We start from the raw sequence: 21,424 nt of genomic DNA on the forward strand, positions 1-21,424 counted from the left end.
CCCTGATATCCTAGCCGTGTCTGAATCCTGGCTTAGGAAGGCAACCAAAAAATCTGAAATTTCCATCCCCAACTGCAACATTTTCCGCCAAGATAGACCTGCCAAAGGGGTAGTGTTGCAATCTAATGCAGAGATAGTCTGCAGAGTTCTGTCATGCTATCCAAGTCTGTGCCCAAACAGTTCGAGCTCCTACTTTTAAAAATCCACCTTTCCAGAAACATGTCTCACCGTTGCCGCTTGTTATAGACCCCCCTAATCCCCCAGCTGTGCCCTGGACACCATATGTGAATTGATTGCTACCCATTTATCTTCAAAGTTCATACTGTTAGGTGACCTAAACTGGGATATGCTTAACACCCCGGCCGTCCTACAATCTAAGATAGATGCCCTCAATCTCACACAAATTATCAAGGAACCTACCAGGTACAACTCGAAATCCGTAAATGCGGCCACCTTCATAGATATCATCCTGACCAACCTGCCGTCTAAATACACCTCTGCTCTCTGCAACCAGGATCTCAGTGATTACTGCCTCATTTTTCTTCTTCTTTAACCCTCTCAAACAACCAAACCAGATATAATGGCTCTGCCCATATTAGCCTGGGACTGTTTATGCACCTGGTTCCTTTGGTCCACTTTGGCCTTGGCCCAGTCTCCTGGCCTAGATACGCATGTGATTTTGGGCTTACTGTTCACAGCATCAGTCCCTCTCCAGAGCATATCTGGAACAAGGCAGGGCAGGGCAGGACCACATCTGGAGCTGAGCAGGCTTGTTACTGTAGGGCTCCAATGTGCATTGGTTTACTTTAGCACACTGCAATGATTTATTAGACCAGGAAACTCGAAAGTCGGTGAGCGGGACGCAAGCAGATACACACTTGACACTTAGGCATGCCCATGTTCGCACACTTACCAATTAATACGCTCATGTATTCATGCACACGACACGCCAGATGCGGTTATGAACACAGACACAAACAGTACCAGTCAAAAGTTTGGACACACCAGCTCATTCAAGGGTTTTGCTTTATTTTTACTACATTGTAGAATAATAGTGAAGACATCAAAACGATGAAATAATACATATGGAATCATGTAGTAACCAAAAAAGTGTTAAACAAATTAAAATATATTTTATATTTGAGATTATTCAAAGTAGCCACCCTTTGCCTTGATGACAGCTTTGCACACTCTTGGCATTCTCTCAACCAGCTTCACCTGGAATGCTTTTCCAACCATCTTGAAGGAGTTCCCACATATGCTTAGCATTTGTTGGCTGCTTTTCCTTCACTCTGTGATCCAACTCATCCCAAACCATCTCAATTGGGTTGAGGTTGGGTGATTGTGGAGGCCAGGTCATCTGATGGAGCACTCCATCCCTCTCCTTCTTGGTAAAATAGCCCTTACACAACCTGGAGGTTCGTTGGGTCATTGTCCTGTTGAAAAATAAATGATAGTCCCACTAAGCACAGACCAGATGGGATGGCGTATCGCTGCAGAATTCTGTTGTAGCCATGCTGGTTAAGTGTGCCTTGAATTCTAAATAAATCACAGACAGTGTCACCAGCAAAGCACAATCACACCTCCTCCTCCATGCTTCACGGTGGGAACCACACATGCAGAGATCATCCGTTCACCTACTCTGCGTCTCAGAACGACACGGCGGTTGGAACCAAAAATCTCAAATTTGAACAGATTTCCACCGTTCTAATGTCCATTGCTCGTGTTTCTTGGCCCAAGCCAAGTCTCTTCTTCTTATTGGTGTCCTTTAGTAGTGGTTTCTTTGCAGCAATCCGACTATGAAGGCCTGATTCACGCAGTCTCCTCTGAACAGTTGATGTTGAGATGTGTCTGTTCACTCTGTGAAGCATTTATTTGGGCTGCAATTTCTGAGGTTCTACTGTGTAGAAAATAGTAAAATTAAGAAAAACCCTTGAATGAGTAGGTATGTCCAAACTTTTGACTCGTACTGTACGTACACACACACCCAAATACACGTAAGCAAACTTGCAGGCATCCACGCATGTACAGCAGAATGATTGTTTTTGTGATCTTGTCATAAATATCACTTGATACAGAATGCCCATTTAAATGACGTGGAAACGCCACCTCCCGGGTGGCGCAGTGGTCTAGGGCACTGCATCGCGGTGCTAGCTGCGCCACCAGAGTCTCTGGGTTCGCGCCCAGGCTCTGTCGCAGCCGGCCGCAACCGGGAGGTCCGTGGGGCGACGCACAATTGGCATAGCGTCGTCCGGGTTAGGGAGGGTTTGGCCGGTAGGGATATCCTTGTCTCAGTATGTAAAATGTAATAAAATGTATGCACTCTACTGTAAGTCGCTCTGGATAAGAGCGTCTGCTAAATGACTAAAATGTAAATGTAAATGTAACAACGTTGATTCAACCAGTGTGTACCCATTGGGTGGCCTCTCCTAAATGCACACCTGTTGCCCTAACTCAATTATAATATTGGGTTACTCCATTTTACTCAGTGAAACGACTCAATGATCATGGTTCGAGGACTGTCTCTTAGACTAGGTTCAACATGTCTAGAACTCTTCATGCGATTAGGCTACCTACACTAATAGACACAGATTTAGATGATTGTTGTGAGTGACATAAGAGATCAAAGTGGGCCTGTGTCTGGTGACTGGTACGTAGTAGCTCTTCAGAGTCTATGTATATACAGCCCACATTTGTAGTAATTGAATTGGGAGGTTGTCTGTAAGAGGTCATGACCACCGAGTGCTTTTCTTTCCAATGATCTCATCTACATTCCACCACTTTGAGCTCCCTTGGCTTTGTCTGTCACATAACTATCAAATATACTTTATTACCACCAGTAATCGATTTAAGTTTGAAATAACATTGACCATACAACAACAAAAAATAACATAGCACGTAGGACGGTATTCATTCAAACTGTTATCTTGATGTTTGCCACAAGTGTCCATCCTTTAGTTTTAGAAGACAAAAGTTAAGATATCCATTACGTTCACTTTGTTTTCAGATGCAGATCCTGGACAAGTTCCCAGTGGAGGGAGGGCAGAAGGACCCCAAAAAGAGAATAATTCCCTTCTTACCAGGTGAGCATGCTGACAAAAACTGGTTTAATCAACATTGTTTCCACGTCATTTGAACCAAAAAAATGTATGTGATGACGTTTAATCAATGTGAAAAACTGATTCGATTTGCAAAAAGTCATCAGCGTAGTGTTCTTTTTTTCTTTCAACTTTTAGCCTAAATCCAATGACGTGGTGTTTTTGTAGAAAACTCAAACAAATGTAAATCAAAACTAGATGTTGAACAGCAGCATTTTAGAGGTGGGGGTTTGACACCACATTGAAACAAAATGCAATGAAATGCAAGAACATACAGAAAGGACCTGTTTCTCTATCATTTGGAATAGATATTGGTCTGTTCTAACATAGCACATTTCTAGTTTTTCCACTGTTCCAGCTGGCTGAATAATGCTGTGGTTTGCTTATAGTATGGCAGTAGGAGGCTAATCTGATAACCTCAGCATGCCCCAGAGGAGTGAAGAGTGCCATTGTCAGAGAGCTGCACAATACTCAAACGTCTGGATAGTATTGTTTACACCACCCTGTAAAACCTAGCCAGGGAGTGGGCTCTATGCACTTACTCACTCTAAAATAAACAGTCGTCTTACTGTTATCATGACAGACAGAGAGACAGAAAGACAGACACACTCACACATATTTTACATTTGTCTTTTTCATGAAATCTTGTCTCGAGTACTACATACTAATTAGAATAGGCCTACTACATAATATGTCAGACCGTTTCTTAAAAAGTCCACTACCGAATGCCTGGGTTTGGGCTAGTGTTATGCCACCTGGTGGTACTTTTAGAAACAGCACATTCAATGACAACTCAAAGTTCTATATCTCTTTTACAGGTAAACTCTTATTTCGGCGAAGTCAAGTCAGAGACGTGGCTGTGAAAAGGTTGAAGCATCTTAATGACTACTGCAGAGTAAGAACCAAGTATCTTGTTTTTGTCTTTGCTGTAAATGATGTACTGTTTGCTGCTTTAAAGACCAACTGCTCTTTAACTCTTCCCACCTGTGAACACACACATGAGACACCCACGTCAAACCACACCCTGAAACAAACCCACGTTTGAATTCAGTCATGGCCGCTAGCATTTCTCAATTAACCAAATCTTGATTTGAGGCCAAATCAGGAAGTGCAGTCACCCTTCAATGAATGGCAAGAAGTATTTTTATTACTTATAGCCTACTAAGTAGCCACATCTCACACGGTCCAGTCATTTCTTTAATAAATTATTTAGTTTGAATGTCTTTAGACCATGTTTTCTCCACCAGCAGCATCCACAGGAAAGTCTAGCTCTATCTGCTCTTACAGTATGTCATTTCCTTATATAGCAGGTTTATATAGAAAACCGGAGAAATAGACGTAAGAGATCATCTATAGGGGCACACAGTTCAAACACAGGATGCGTAGAACGGAATGATTCAGCATGTGAGATGGAGAAATTAACACAGCTGGCCACCTGACCTCATTTGTTTCAGGCTTTCTGGGATCTGGGACACTTGGTGGCTTGCCAAGTGTGGCAGTAATCACGCTCTTTTTATTGTGGAAAATCCGAAACCTGCCATGTGAGCTGTGAATGCAGAGCCTTGTGACAGAAAATGCTGAGTCTGAAAGAGTAAAGTTCTAATATGTAATTATCAGATTTACACCAAATATAAAGACTGTATGTCCCTAATTCAGTATCATATGCATCTATTCATTGTGTATGCAAATAGTTTATTTCTAAAGTACTTTTCAAAGCAGACACAGTTGTAGTCCTGTCAGATAGGGTTCTGGTAGCTATCGTCTTCCATCTGTTTTCCTCTGTCTTATCCCTGCTCCGGGCTGTGATCCCTCTTCCTTCCCCTTCTCGTCTTCCATACCTCCCCTTCATCCTCTGAGCCACTGAGTAACATGGCCTTACTGTAAACCAGGGTTCCCCAACTGGTGGTTCGCGGGCTGAATTTGGCCTGTGGGTGATTTTTATTTTCCTCCAGGTTTTCTGAGCAAAATAAATAAATAAATAAATATATATGTTTTTTAAGAAATGTATTTGTTGGACATAAAAGACTAAAAACACCAGAAAAAGTTATTTTAATTTTGTAAATCTGTTCCAAAGTATTCCCATGCGTAATAGAGAGATATACACGTATGTGATCATATTCAAATGTAAGCAAGGTTTGAAATTATTATATTTTAGTCAAATATTATATCTGTTTGGGCACCTTGCGGTCAATTTGCAGTCTACAAATAATTTGTAATTATGTTTCGGCCCCCTGACCATCCTCTCAAGAAATAATCGTCCATCGGTTGATGATCCTAGTTGATGATCTGGTGTAAACTGTGCTATCGTCATCTGTACTATACAGGGACACACACACACAGTCCTTTTGTGATGTAGTGGAAGGCTTCCACATATGGAGTCAGTCAGTTGATGAAATTCAGGGTACATGTGACCACATTAGCTGATAGTTATCTTGATGATGTGTTATGAAGTCTTGTCCTTGTGAATAATCATTATACTATTTCACAATTATAATATTTTCCATCACTCTCCTTCTCGCCCTCCTTCCCTCTCTCCTTCTAGGCTGTGATGAGGCTCCCTAACCAGATCTCCCAGAGTGAGGAGGTGCTGAGGTTCTTTGAAACCAAGGCTGAGGACATCAACCCTCCTAAAGAGTGAGTTTCATTTACCTGGCAATCTCTCCCTACAGTAGTCACTGAATAATAACACATGGCTATCTCACATATTGTCAGGTTTTAAAGGGTGTCTATTTCTCAATTTCTTGCTTTTTACCAGGTTCTTCATGTTGTACTTTTCAGTTGTACTTTAAGGTATCAAACACTGCCCCCAAGTACAACAATAAACATGTTTAATTTAGGTTAATATGATAATACAAAGCATATGTTTTATTTGCTCGTGTGTGTGTGTGTGTGAATGTGTCAGAGCACTGGCAGCTGGTGCAGACGTCTCTCACCCACACTGACATGTATTGATTTCCAAGTGACCTCATGTCACATAGATGATGGATGGTCAACCAGGCTCTGGGCTTTTATTAATGATGATACATGGGAGGTGACACCTGATCCCAGCGCAGTGCTTATTGTTCAATGGTATTATGGTGGTTAAGTTCAGGTCAGACAAGGCATTACTAGAATTTATTTATCATCCTCAGATTTATACCAGTAGGGTTTGGTATTTGATGTCAATGGACAGTTGATAAGTGGAAACTTACATCTGCATTTAGTAATTTTTTTCTCTGTAAATTTGGCCATGTGTTGTAGGTTATTGTCCTGCTGAAAAGTGAATTCCCCTCCCAGTGTCAAGTGTAAAGCATACTGAAGCAGGTTTTTGTCTAGGATTTTGCCTGTGCTTAAAATGCAGTAGCGTGCCGTGGGCCTGGGGCCTGGGCCTTCAGTGAGGTCCTACACAGTCCCACCCGAATTAATCCACCTCTTATTACAGAAACGCAGTATAACCAGGCGTTGCGTCACCTTGAAATTGACATTTTTATTCAGAGAATTGCAGGGGAAGAGTACAATACAGTACAGTTCAACTAATAGGCAAGAACATAGTCGAGTGCAACAGAGTTATATTAATATTCTTCTTCTATCCATTTCTGGTCCACAAACTTTGAGCTTTAAGTCCACCAAAAAATAAATACAGTGTGTTCACTAAACAGCGCATTGTCGCACCCAAAGCAGTTTCACCGTGATGATAAAGACACATAACTATTCACTGAAAATAAAAGAAAGAAAACAAATAATTTGCAACATAGGCTATTTGCCATTTTATTTTGTTAATATATAGGGTATTTAATATTAACGAAATAAAATGCGAAACATACATACACATTTAATAAAAAATAACATGCATTGTATGCCTACTCACCAAAGACTGATTATTTGAACACAAAATCCTTCCTCCTTTCTTTCCTCAAGAAGACTTCAATGACTCTGTTGTACAGTCTATCTGTGCGTTTTAGTTCCACCAATAAGTCCTTTTCTATCGACATGGAGGCTAATGCTGAAAGCCGAGTCTGTCCAGTAGCATTTCTGGAATACGTTTTGATTCGCTTTAAGGCCGAGAATGACCGCTCGACAGAAGCCGTGGACACAGGGATAGTCACTGTCACACATGCCAATGTGTAAAGTTGCCCCATGTCCTCATTCAGATTTTTCTGCTTAAGGAAATCAAGGAGATCAGAGGGACTTTTCCCTTCAAAATCAGTCATAGCATACATTACAGTCAGTTCTGTTTTTAGCTTGGATAGGTCGAACAGTGTTCCGTGACTCTCTGTTAAGCTGGAGAAGGCTGTTTGTGGGAATTTTTTCCGGTAGGTCTGAAAGTGCCGGGGGTCCAGGAGGGAGAGAAACATTAATTTTTCGTGGTCTTGAAACCTGTTTCGTATCTGGCAAAGAATGTTGTCCAGAATATTGCTGTGGAGTTGTTGATAGTATGTGCGAGGGTCTCCTTGTGCTGGGCCTCTGCGTGCGTTGGGTGAACTTGAGATGCGCGCTGTGTCATCGTAGATTTGACTGAACCTGCACCTCTCTCGCTCAATTGTGTCACAAAACTCGTTCACCCTTGTCAGGCAGAATTGTACATCCAAAGTTTGTTTCTGTAGAATTCCAAAAAGCACATCCGAATAATTAAAAATCCCATTGAATGTTTCAAGCAAAAAACAAAACTCAAAATCATCCAAACGTGCATTAAATCCATCAGCCATAAGCACAGTATCCCCGTCATGGTCATCATGATGTTCCAGTAAGTGGTTAAACAGCTCCTTTAGGGCAACTCTCTTTTCAAAGACTGCATTGACCAATCTAGATGTATATTGCCACCTCGTTGGTGCAACCTTAGGAAGACGACGCTTGCAGATGTCATCCAGCAGTTGCGTGCGCTTAGGGGATCGTGAGAAAAATGCTGCAAGGCCATTGAGGTTGGCAAAGAAGACCTTGCATTCTTTAAGCTTTGAGGCTCCTTGAGTCAGTACTAAATTTAGTCGATGTGCATAGCAGTGAATGAATAAGGCCATCGGTGCCCTCTCCTTAACTTTAGCCTGCACCCCATTGAGTCCAGATGCCATGACTGCTGCGCCATCAAAACACTGTGCCACAACTTTATCCAGACTACATTCATTTTCCTCCAAGAAACGGAAAATAAGAGCGGCAATGTCATCAGCTCGCTTGCCGCTTGTCACATCTTCAAATCGGATAAATCGCTCCTTGACTCCTGTGTCCGTCACATAACGCAGGACGAGTGAGAGCTGTGCTGCATTTCCCACATCTGTTGTCTCGTCCACCATAACAGCAACAAAGGGAGCTTTTTTAATCTCCATTTTGATCTCTTCTCCCATCACTTCAGAAATAGCATAAATTAGGTCATTTTGTATTTTGCCGGACGTCCCAATGAACACTTTGTTAGTGGACAGGTGGTATTGTAAATCTGTGTTGCTTTCAGAAAGAAAAGAAAGAAGCTCCATGTAGTTCCCTTTGTTTGTGGAGTCAGCACTTTCATCGTGTCCCCTAAAAGAAAGTTCCTGTTTACCCAAAAACATGACACAATCAATGAGTCTTTTCAATATTTCCCTATTTTTCTTCACCTTTTCATTGTGCAGCTCCGTTGCCCTGCGCGATTGTTCATTGAGCTGTAGATCCACTCGGGTGTCCCCAAAAGTTTTCAAAAGCACCATTGCTTGTAAGTGCCCAGCCGTACTTTGGTGTCTCGTTGCTGCCTTGGTTAGACAACTCAAGTTTGCAAAGCCAGTGTGGCTCCAAACACCAAATCGATCTCTTGCAAATAATAGGCATTCCCAGCAGTACAGTTTGCAGTGCTTCTCGGAGCCTGTGAGCCATTGGTAGCGCTCGTAGTTGGAACTTTGAAAGTGGCGAACGAACCCCTTTCCCGCCTGTGACAGGCTTTGTAGCATCGGCGTCGGGCGACCTCTCCTTACAATGTCTAACTTTTCTTGAAAAGTTCGTCTTGAGAATGGCGTTATAATTATATCCTCGACCAAATCGATATCTTCTCCTCCTTCCGCCATTGTGGGTTGAAAAAACAGCTTAGTCGTACGCAAATTAATTCGTTTATCAAATTCAGTTTCCTAGTTCTGAGGATCTGCATAGACCTGCCCATAGGACCTGCTTCTCAATATTGGTAATCCAATCAAAAGACGTGCACGCACTACGCCTGCTAGCTGGCTCCTGTGTAACACTGGAGCCAGCCAGCAGGCGTACAATAGCCAACTCTAAAGCTGATTGGTTGACACTAAATTTTCATTTCCATTCATTTAAGCTACAAGCGCCCGCACTGTTGATTCTGAAGGCCTGAGGGCAGATTTTAGACCCCTGGCAACACATGATGGCTGAATATGATTGGATAAAAGATCTAACATTAAGACCAGCCGTCCAAATCTCAACCTGGGGCTGGAAGCAGTGCAACCAAGAGGAAAGCTATGAAATGAAGAGTATAATTCTTACTCTGGGGAATAATTTAATACATATTTGTGGGAAAATATATTTAAAAAATATATATATTCTGATGATGTTTAGGCCAGCAGAGAAGGCCTTGCTGGCCCTGACGGCCCACCACTGTTAAAATGTCCTACTCTTTGCCTATGTCAAGCATACCATGATGCAGCCACCACCATGTTTGAAAATAAGGAGACACCCACTGGGCACAGATGTCAATTCAACGTCTATTCCACATTGGTTCAACATAATTTCATTGATTCAACCAGTGTGTGCCTAGTGTGCAGTTAAACATTGATGTGTTGTGTTGGATTTTCCCCGAAAGTGTATTCCTTTGGTGTGTTTTTAAGCAGTATTACATTAGTGCCTTGTTGCATACAGGATTCATGTTTTGGAATATTTGATTTTGTATATTTGTATTCTTCTTTTCACTATGTCATTTAGGTAGGTCATCATTGTGGAGTCACTTCAATGTTGATCCATCCTCAGTTTTATCCCTTTACAGCCATTCAATTCTGTAGCTGTTTTAAAATCACCTTCCTTCCTGTCCTGCAGCTCAGTTCAGAAGGACGACTGTATCTTTGTTGTGTCTGGGTGTTTTACTATAACATCCATAGCATGATTATTAACTTGACCATGCTTAAAAAAATATTAAATAGGCCTCCCGGGTGGCGCAGTGGTCTAGGGCACTGCATCGCAGTGCTAGCTGCGCCACCAGAGTCTCTGGGTTCGCGCCCAGGCTCTGTCGCAGCCGGCCGCGACCGGGAGGTCCGTGGGGCGATGCACAATTGGCATAGCGTTGTCCGGGTTAGGGAGGGTTTGGCCGGTAGGGACATCCTTGTCTCATCGCGCTCCAGCGACTCCTGTGGCGGGCCGGGCGCAGTGCGCGCTAACCAAGGGGGCCAGGTACACGGTGTTTCCTCCGACACATTGGTGCGGCTGGCTTCCGGGTTGGAGGCGCGCTGTGTTAAGAAGCAGTGCGGCTTGGTTGGGTTGTGCTTCGGAGGACGCATGGCTTTCGACCTTCGTCTCTCCCGAGCCCGTACGGGAGTTGTAGCGATGAGACAAGATAGTAATTACTAGCGATTGGATACCACGAAAATTGGGGAGAAAATGGGATAAAAAAAAATTAAAAAAAAAAAAAAAAAAATATATATATATATATATATATATATATATATATTAAATGTCTGATTTGCGAGAGGTACCAGGATTCTTGACTAAATGTAGTGGCTAAATTGTCCAATATAATTGTCCCAATACAATGTCCATTTTAATCCTTTAGCCACAATGGAGAGTGGTGAAATGTTAGTCTTGATGCATACAAACCCAATGTCCAGAGTTTGATTCAATTAGAAAAATAGTAATACATGTATTTGTCGTTCTTCTGGATACAAAAATGAATTCTGATCATTAAACTAAAGAAACAAACAGCATGGTTAACATGGTCTGGTATGGTCAAAAGACTTCATTGGAATTGAAAAACTGGATTGTTTGGAAAGATGCATAACCAAGGAACAAAGGACTCACGCGGCCTCAAGACTACAGCGTAGAAAAGACACACTTTGGTATGTAAAGTAGCCTAACAAGTGCACACACTTTTTGATGGATTAACGGTTACATTTATGTGTATGGCTACATTCATCATGCATACAAAGTAATGGAAAGTTTTCTATTGGAGTGACTTATTTGGACAATGGATTGAATGCATAGAATCCGATTTCCAATCTCCACTGCCTAATTCTTTAAATTGTGAATATGAATTATATAGTGGTGTAGCAGTATAACTTTAAACCGTCCCCTCGCCCCGACACGGGCACGAACCAGGGACCCTCTGCACACATCAACAACAGTCACCCACGAAGCGTCGTTACCCATCGCTCCACAAAAGCCGCGGCCCTTGCAGAGCAAGGTGCAACACTACTTCTAGGTTTCAGAGCAAGTGACGTAACTGATTGAAACGCTAGTAGCGCGTACCCGCTAACTAGCTAGCCATTTCACATCCGTTACACTCACCCCCCTTTCAACCTCCTCCTTTTCCGCAGCAACCAGTGATCCGGGTCAACAGCATCAATGTAACAGTATAACTTTAAACCGTCCCCTCGCCCCGACACGGGCACGAACCAGGGACCCTCTGCACACATCAACAACAGTCGCCCACGAAGCATCGTTACCCATCGCTCCACAAAGGCCACGGCCCTTGCAGAGCAAGGTGCAACACTACTTCTAGGTTTCAGAGCAAGTGACGTAACTGATTGAAACGCTAGTAGCGCGTACCCGCTAACTAGCTAGCCATTTCACATCCGTTACAGTGGCACTGTTAAAAGGAGCGCAGTGCACCGTAGCGCTTATTGATCCATGTTCATGGTTGCATATTGAAATATAGGTATTATTCTGATAGCCTATTGAGGGAAGATGGTGGAAGAGAATTCTACCAGATGGTGCTAGTAGAGGCGCCTTTATCAGAAAAGGACTTGGAAGGAGAAAGTTTCCCAAATGCGCAAATCCAGAAGGGGTAAACTGGGAAAGCTGACTCACAAAATGGATATATGGTTACTGATCTGATGACTGACAATAAGAATATTTAAGTTGTAAAAAAGAAATGTTGAATGGATTCAAATAATTTATTGATTCCTGTCATCACATGATACCTGAGGATGAAATAAAAAATGATATGTTGAATTGGTAGTAACCCAAATGGCAGCATATTAAGTCATTTCTTGTTAATGTGTCCCAATGGATCTCAGGTGCAGCCCCAGCACCAGAGAAATCTGATGAAAGCCTATTCCTCCTTTGGCTGCCAATGACATTTTCTTCCAGTTCTCTGCTGCCATTTACTGGAACGAATTGCAAAAATCACTAAAGCTGGAGACTCATATCTCCCTCACTAACTTTAAGCATCAGCTGTCAGAGCAGCTCACATATCACTGCACCTGTACATAGCCCATCTGTAAATAGCCCATCTAACTACTTCATCCCCATATTGTTATTTATTTAAAAAACATGTTGCTCCTTTGCACCCCAGTATCTCTACTTGCACATTCATTTTCTGCACATCTATCACTCCAGTGTTTAATTGCTAAATTGTAATTACTTCGCCACTACGGCCTATTTATTGCCATACCTCCCTAATCTTACCTCATTTGCACACACTGTATATAGATTTTTTTCCTATTGTGTTATTGACTATACGTTTGTTTATTCCATGTGTAACTCTGTGTTGTTGTTTGTGTCGCACTGCTTTGCTTTATCTTGGCCAGGTCACAGTTGTAAATGAGAACTTGTTCTCAACTGGCCTACCTGGTTAAATAAAGGTTAAATAAAAAATATATAATAATTAAAACAAAAAGACAGAATGAAGTTACTGCTATGTTAGTCAAACAGCAACATCATTCCTTTCTGCCACCCAGAGACATAGAATGTATTTCAATCATACTTTGTAACACAAAAAAATTTGAACAAATCCAAAGGGTGCCCACTGTATTTGTTGTAGTCATATGCTAATTTCTAAGACTGAAAGCATCTGGACAGTTGCAATTCAAATTAAATGTATTTATATAGCCCTTCTTACATCAGATGATATATCAAAGTGCTGTACAGAAACCCAGCCTAAAACCTCAAACAGCAAGCAATGCAGGTGTAGAAGCACGGTGGCTAGGAAAAACTCACAAGAAAGGCCAAAACCTAGGAAGAAACCTAGAGAGGAAACAGGCTATGAGGGGTGGCCAGTCCTCTTCTGGCTGTGCCGGGTGGAGATCATAACAGAACATGGCCAAGATGTTCAAATGTTCATAAATGATCAGAATGGTCAAATAATAATAATCACAGTAGTTGTCGAAGGTGCGACAAATCAGCACCTCAGGAGTAAATGTCAGTTGGCTTTTCATAGCCGATCATTGCCTTCCCTCCACTGCCCTCTATTGGTTTAGTAACCTTAATGCACCACTCAAGCAAAATACAGAAACCAGAAATACAGGAGCTTTACTACCACAAGAGGGAGCCATCCAATATGTTTCTGAACAAGGGTTTTACAGTAACACAATACATCGAATGATGCACAGAACATACAATAAGTTAGAGTTTGAGTAAATGTAGGCCAAAAAGCAGATATGCTGACTTCTGACATTGAGCTAACAAACTCATCTACCCATAGTACTATACTGAAGAAAAATATAAATCCAACATGTAAAGTGTTCGTCCCATGTTTCATGAGCTAAAATAAAAGATCTTCCATACACACAAAAAGCTTATTTCTCTAAAATTTTGCGCACAAATTTGTTTACATCCTTTGCCAAGATAATCCATCCACCTGACAGGTGTGGCATATCAAGAAGCCGATTAAACTGCATAATCATTACACAGGTGCACCTTGTGCTGGGGACAATAAAAAGCCACTAAAATATGCAGTTTTGTCACACAACAATGCCACGGAGTGTGCAATTGGCATGCTGAATATAGGAATATCCACCAGAGCTATTGCCAGAGAATTGAGTCTTAATTTCTCTACCATAAGCCGCCTCCAACGTTGTTTTAGAGAATTTGGCAGTACATCCAACCAGCCTGACAATCGCAGACCACTTGTAACCACGCCAGCCCAGGACCTTCACATCTGGCTTCTTCACCTGCGGGATCATCTGAGACCAGCCACCCAGACAGCTGATGAAACTGAGGAGTATTTCTGTCTGTAATAAAGCCCTTTTGTGGGGACAAACACATTCTGATTGGCTGGGCCTTGCTTCCCAGTGAGTAGGCCTGGCTCCCAAGTGGATGGTTCTATGCCCTCCCAGGCCCACCATGGCTGCGCCCCTGCCCAGTCATGGGAAATCGATAGACTAGGGCCTAATGAATTTATTCCAATTGACTGATTTCAGTAAAATAGTTGAAATTCTTGCTTGTTGAGTGTTTATTTTTGTTCATTGTATTTACCTTCACTGACATGGATTCAGTAACGCCATTGTCTAGGGCAGGGTTCCCCAATAGGTGGCCCGCGGGTGATTTATTTGCCCCCCGCAAGTTTTCTGAGCAAAAATAAATAAATACAATTAATTGTTGGACATAAAATATTGTAAAATCACCAGGAAATCAGCTCAAATTGATTTCAATGTAGGAAAACCATTCCCAAATATTACCATGGATAATTAAAGATGCTTTTCTGATCGTACCCCAATGTAATCAAAGTTTAAAATGATTCTGTTTGTGTCAAATACTATATCTTTTTGCGATTCTTGCGGTCAATTTGAGGAGTACAAATTATTTATAACTACCTTCCGACCATTCGCTCAAGGAAAAATAGGCCCACGGCTGAATGTAACTGGGGACCCCTTGTCTAGGGGCTTTTGCTTAATTGGAAATGAAGGTGTCATTGACTCTATACCTCATTGACTCTGTAATGCATGCGTGTCTTCACTTATCATCCCCCTCCTCCCTCAACCGCACACACTGCATGATTCTGTGGGTACGTCAACTCTCCATTGATTATAATGACTTCCTGTCCAATTACTTTTGACCTCGAACCAGGGGTTACGCATGCAGGGGGCAGACTACGGTTACGGACAGCAGTATTTGTTTAGCATATACCTCGAGTGGACTCAGTCTCTTGGCTGAAACCCAACTGGCTGAAAACTGTGTGCAAAAGACTAATATCTCACACATTCCATGTCTAATGGGCCCACCAACAAAGACTGAGCTGCAGTCAGATACAAACAGCTGGTTATTCTCAGCTCAGGATGGGCCCATACAGATTCAGATTTAATTATATATTTAAAACCCCCACCCATACATTGAATGTTTGTGTGTGTGAGGGTGTGCATGAGGGAGAGAGTGGTGTGAGAACAATTGTTTTGAGCTTGTATATGTGTGTGCGTGTGTGCAAGTGTGTGCAAGTGTGTGCAAGTGTGTGTGTGTACTGTATGTCCATGCCCTTTCCAGTCAGCAAAAGGTTCACTTTACTGCAGAAAGCACTAGCACACTGTCTTAACATGTTAATAGTGTTTGGACATATTTCTCCCCTCACCTTCCCCACATCGATTCGATTTTACTGTTGGTGGGAGTGTGTTGAGCCAGAGAGTGTGCGCACATTCCTCTCCTGGGAAGTGTATTATTCCAGCTCTGAGGTACGGGTTACTCGCAAGCCTGGCCGATCCAACATTCCCCAGTCCCCCCACCCCATCTTTCTACCCCCAAAGCTCCCCAGCCCCTCTACCCCACCCTCAGACCTCCATGGTAATGCGTTTCATATGCCACTACGGCCCAGAAACATAAACAGCTAGCTGCAGAGGCCAGCAGCCCAACCGTCCAACAGAGCAGCTCTATTCTCCTGAGTGGCCCTCAGGAAAGAATTGGCTGAAGTGGTGTAGTGATTCTTGATGTGTACAGTATGTTAGGGAGAGGGGTTGCGTTTTAAGATAGGTGTACAACTGGAACTTATACTGTAGCTGCATATTGTAACCTTAACTACATCAACTACCTCAACATACAAATTAGGAATCAACTATAAATTAGATACTTATTAGTACTTGGCTAGTTCCATATCAGTAAAATGTGTCCTCTTTCGGTCACTAAGTCAGGATAAACTTTAATAAAGTGTTCCAAAAAGCTGTTGTTCATTTGTGATACAGTACAAGTCGTCTTGCTTAGAATGTTTGTGGGTTGTTGTTTTTTTGCAACACAAACATACTATGTCGGCTGGGAATCAAAACGAGCAGGATATACGATTTTTTCATCTCTCACCCTTGATAATCTAAAGTTATAAAATGTTTACAGTAGGAGTGTTATTGTTGTTATTCAGTAGTGTACAGGCATCTCATCTGGATCTAATGTTTAGAATATGCGTGCATGTATGTAGATTCCATGTAACAGTTAGTGGCAATTTGTAACTTTTTGGGCAACCTGACCAAATTCACATAGAAATGTGAGTTAAAGATTTAGGTAGATCTGTTGTTCTATGTGTGCTATTTCTATGATTCCCGTTCATATGTTTTGTTTTTGTGTCTTTTACTTTCAGTTTTGTACACCAGCTTCAAAACAGCTGAAATAACAATATTTTGTGTTCTGGAAAATACACTATATTTCACAGAGGTTTAAATGGTACAATGATTATCTACACTATAATAGCTTATTTTGTAACAGACTGAAATTAGGCAAACTATTCGAGTTTTAGCAACCAGGAAATGGCGGAGCCATTTCTGCATAGTGTAACTTGAAATGGAAGTGTCTTTTCAACTGATTGTGTTGTTATTTCAAAATTAGGTAAGATTTAATGAGTGGCAAGGTAACTATTTACATGTCTCTTAAGGCACCATATAAAATATGACTCTGCCTAGTTGTGTGTTTCAGAAAATTCCTCTGAATATTCAGGACTCCCGAGTGGCGCAGCGGTCTAATGCTAGAGGTGTCACTACAGACCCTGGTTCGATTCCAGGCTGTATCACAACCAGCCGTGTTTGGGAGTCTCAGGGTGGTGCACAATTGGTCCAGCGTTGTTAGGGTTTGGATGGGGTAGACCGTCATTGTAAATAAGAATTTACTCTTAACTGACTTGCCTAGTTAAATGATAAATACAAAATATTGAGAGGTACCCCAGCAGGTACATTTGGTTCCTTGGAAGTTGTGGGAATGTATGTTTTTGGTTTCCCATTGGTTCTGAGAACAAGGCCATAAGTTCCCTGACTGGTAAAACTGAAGGTTTTTTAAACGTTCTGAGAACGGTAGTGAACATTTTGCCTGTTCTGGGAACGTACATTTTTAGATTGCAGGCAGGTTCTGAGAATGTTTTACTATGGACCCTGAAAGTTTTCATGGGAGGCTAAATTAACATTCTGAGATCGGACATCATAGGTTATTTGAGAACGGACATAGGTTATTTGAGAACATGTTTCAATAACTCATAGCTTAGTTTAACTGTTTTGAAATCCAAGCACAGATATGACACATGGAAATTCATTTACTTAGGCATTAATCATGCAAACACATTTCTTTTTTCTTGTGGCACAGCGTCAAGAAATTTGAACCTATGATTTTCTGTTCTTTATCTATGAAATTAGTCCACTGCGCCACCAGGATGGAGCTAGCATACCATGTTTTTTTTAACTGTCCATTTTAGTCTATTCAAACACCCTATTTCAAAGGAAATGAGCACTCATTAAGATCAGGCGTGTCCATTTCATTGCAGTGTTCTCTGTCAATGACACATGCACATTGCACACACAAACACATACCCAACATTCACCAATAAACATACGCAAATCAAAAACCACTCACTTTCTCTCACTCTTTCTTACACATACTGTACACACAGCAGTCTCCCTTTATCTATTTCCCTCATTCTCCCTCTCTCTCTGGCATGCTCTGTGTGGGGTGCCTATCTGTGTGTGTGCATTCTTAATGAGGGTTAGGCTGGTAGCTGGTAGGGTACAGAGTCCTGTGTGGGACAACATGCTCCTGCTTTGCCCTGGCTCCTTGTCACACACTTATCATGACTCTCTGGTGTTGCTTCTTTTTCAGGGACTATGGGGGATCCACCAAACGCAAATCAGGTAAGACAAGTCACCTCCCAGCTAGCACATAATGTTCTGAGAACCATCCCATCTAGTACATACTGTTCTGAGAACCATATGTTTCTTAGAGCTTGATGAGAGCATGTTTGTGCTATGGTTATTTTGCATGCAACCTTCCCACAAAGTTCTGTGAATGGTTCAGGACAGCCAGCACATAACGTTCTGAGAACCGTATGTTTCTTAGGTGGGAATTTCAGTACTTCAGCATAACATTTCCTCATGGTTCTATTTAAAGTCATTTTCTCAAAATTTTCTGAGAAATTTAAGAAACACCATTTTTATGTGGGAATTTCAGTACTTCAGTATAACATTTTCTGCAGGTTTCCTCATGGATTTAAAGTCATGTTCTCAGAACATAAAGAAAACTTTCCATAAAACCACAAGAAACCATTAGTAACGTTCTAGGAACGTTCTAAGAATGTTATTTAAAAACAGCATCAACAAAACTCTCTCTATCCTCTATCTCAGGGGTTCCTAAACTTTTTTTGGCCCACAACCAGACAAATTAAGACACCGACATGTAAAAACAATTATGTAATCAACGGCCGATGTTAACTTTTTTTTAATTGGGGCTATGAACGTCTATTACAAATCATTCTGACAGGACTTTGAAAGTATTTCAATCTGAAGGAAGTATGGTTTGAAGTGAAATGCATCAGAAACTTATTGGTAAATTCAGAAAATCATCAGGCAATAATTTTGTATGATCTTCTGTGTAGAAAATAACTATTTCTTGTCCACTCTGTTCTAATGAGTCCTGCATGGCTTGTGGGCATTTTAGAGGAAAACATATTGTACGTGTTCCTGAGAGTCTTATCTATCATTGATGGAGTCGTAATATTTTGTAGCTCAAATGGTTCCAAGGATAGAGCCACATTTGTAGTAAGAAAACAGAAACCAGTGTTTCTTGTAACCAAATCTAGCAGCTACCGAAGGTTATTGACGTAACCCCGGTTCTATGAACCAAGCACATTTTTTTCAGAGATTCTCTAACACCATTTTCAAATCATTAGTTTGGGAAACCCTGCTCTTGTTAAGTGTGTTCTGGTATGTTGGCCACACCCACTAATTGGCCTCACCTGATCTTAATGAGTGCTTGTTCCTTTGAAAGGGGGTCTGTTTGAATAGACTACAATTAAAAGCTTTGTACAGAGCCTTGCAAACGTGTTCATCTCCCTTGGACATACACAAAATAGTTTAAATTGGTGAAGTGAAATGGAAAAAATAAGTTGTTTCAAAAAATTATTAAAAATAAAAAATGGAAAAGTGGTGCGTGAATATGTATTCACCCCCTTTGCTATGAAGCCCCTAAACAAGATCTGGTGCAACCAATTACATTCAGAAGTCACATAATTAGTTAACTAAAGTCCACTTGTGTGCAATCTAAGTGTCACATGATCTCAGTATATATATACAGCTGTTCTGAAAGGCCCCAGAGTCTTCTGCACCCCTAAACAAGGGGCACCACCAAGCAAGCGGCACCATGAAGACCAAGGAGCTCTCTAAACAGGTCAGGGACAAAGTTGTGGAGAAGTACAGATCAGGGTTGGGTTATAAAAAAAAATATCAGAAACTTTGAACATCCCACGGAGCACCATTAAATCCATTATTAAAAAATGGAAAGAATATGGCACCACAACAAACCTGCCAAGAGAGGGCCACCCACCAAAACTCACGGACCAGGCAAGGAGGGCATTAATTAGAGAGGCAACAAAGAGACCAAAGATAACCCTGAAGGAGCTGCAAAGCTCCACAGTGAAGATTGGACTATAGGACCACTTTAAACCGTACACTCCACAGTTGGGCTTTACGGAAGAGTGGCCAGAAAAGAGCCATTGCTTAAATAAAAAAATAAGCACACACGTTTTGTGTTCGCCAAAAGGCATGTGGAAGACTCCCCAAACATATGGAAGAAGGTACTCTGGTCAGATGAGACTAAAATGTAGCTTTTTGGCCATCAAGGAAAATTCTATTTCTGGCACAAACCCAACACCTCACATCACCCCGAGAACCTCATCCCCACAGTGAAGCATGGTGGTGGCAGGATCATGCTGTGGGGATGTTCTTCATTGGCAGGGACTGGAAAACTGGTCAGGATTATGATGGATGGCACTAAATACAGGGAAATTATTGAGGGGAAACCTGTTTCAGTCTTCAAGAAATTTGAGACTGGGACGGAGATTCACCTTCCAGCAGGACAATGACCCTAAGCATACTGCTAAAGCAACACTCGAATGGTTTAAGGGGAAACATTTAAATGTATTGAAATGGCCTAGTCAAAGCCCAGACCTCAATGCAATTGAGAATCTTGGTATGACTTAAAGATTGCTGTTCACCAGCAGAACCCATCCAACGTGGAGCTGGAGCAGTTTTGCCTTGAAGAATGCGCAAAAAACCCAGTGGCTAGATGTGCCAAGCTTATAGAGACATACCCTAAGAAACTTGCAGCTGTAATTGCTGCAAAAGGTGGCTCTACAAAGTATTGACGTTGGGGGGGAGTGAATAGTTATGCACCCTCAAGTTCATTTTTTGTCTTAATTCTTGTTTGTTTCACAATAAAACCTATTTTGCATCTTTAAAGTGGTAGGCATGTTGTGTAAATCAAATGATACAAATCCCCCCAAAAATCTATTTCAATTCCAGGTTGTAAGGCAACAAAATAGGAAAAATGCCAAGGGGGTGAATACTTTCACAAGCCACTATATGAGTTTAAAAAAAACATGACATGCTAGCTCCACCCTGTGGCGCAGTGGACTACTTCCATGGATTGAGAACAGAAGATCATATGTTTGAATGTCACTGATGCTGTGCCACAATTAAAAAGAAATGTGTTTGCATGACTAATGCCAATCTGTGCTTGGAGTTAAAAACAGTTAACCTAAATTAGCAGTGTTATTAAAATTGTTATTGAAACATGTTCTCAGTACGTTATTTAATAACCTTCAAATAACCTAGCATTTCCATTTTCAGAACATAAAACCTCCCAGGCATGGCCAAACTAGCGCATTTGGGGCCCCGTGGCACCGACTTAATTGTGGGGGGGAGAATTCAGATGACTTACTGTATTTTAACACATTTTGCCATGGTGCAGAGAGAAAAAGTTGCAGTTTTATAATGCTATTCTGCAAATTTTGTCATGAAGAAAGTTTGTTGTTGTTGTTGCAGTTTTAAAGATAATTTCCTGGAATTCTACACATTTTGCTGTCATCTGCTATCTGAGGGCCCCCTGACCAAATCAGGAAACTTGTGGCTTCGTTTACCAGAACCAATGGGACACCAAAAATGTACGTTCCCACAATTTCCAAGGAACCAAATGTGCTAGCTGGGCTAATTTCTCTCTAT

The 21,424-nt window shown here is 41.6% G+C and overlaps 1 protein-coding gene across 1 annotated transcript in view; it reads left to right on the forward strand.

Moving 5' to 3' along the window:
* LOC120045632 (SH3 and PX domain-containing protein 2A-like) overlaps positions 1-21,424 on the forward strand; it is a 113,318-nt gene that overhangs the window by 34,740 nt on the left and 57,154 nt on the right. Inside the window, exons 3-6 of the mRNA XM_038990542.1 lie at positions 3,008-3,083; positions 3,917-3,993; positions 5,641-5,732; positions 18,030-18,061. Of these exons, the coding sequence (XP_038846470.1) occupies positions 3,008-3,083; positions 3,917-3,993; positions 5,641-5,732; positions 18,030-18,061 (277 nt within the window). The remainder of the gene's footprint in view (positions 1-3,007; positions 3,084-3,916; positions 3,994-5,640; positions 5,733-18,029; positions 18,062-21,424) is intronic.

This window comes from Salvelinus namaycush, chromosome 4 (genome assembly GCF_016432855.1).
Source record: "Salvelinus namaycush isolate Seneca chromosome 4, SaNama_1.0, whole genome shotgun sequence".
Lineage (NCBI taxonomy): Eukaryota > Metazoa > Chordata > Actinopteri > Salmoniformes > Salmonidae > Salvelinus > Salvelinus namaycush.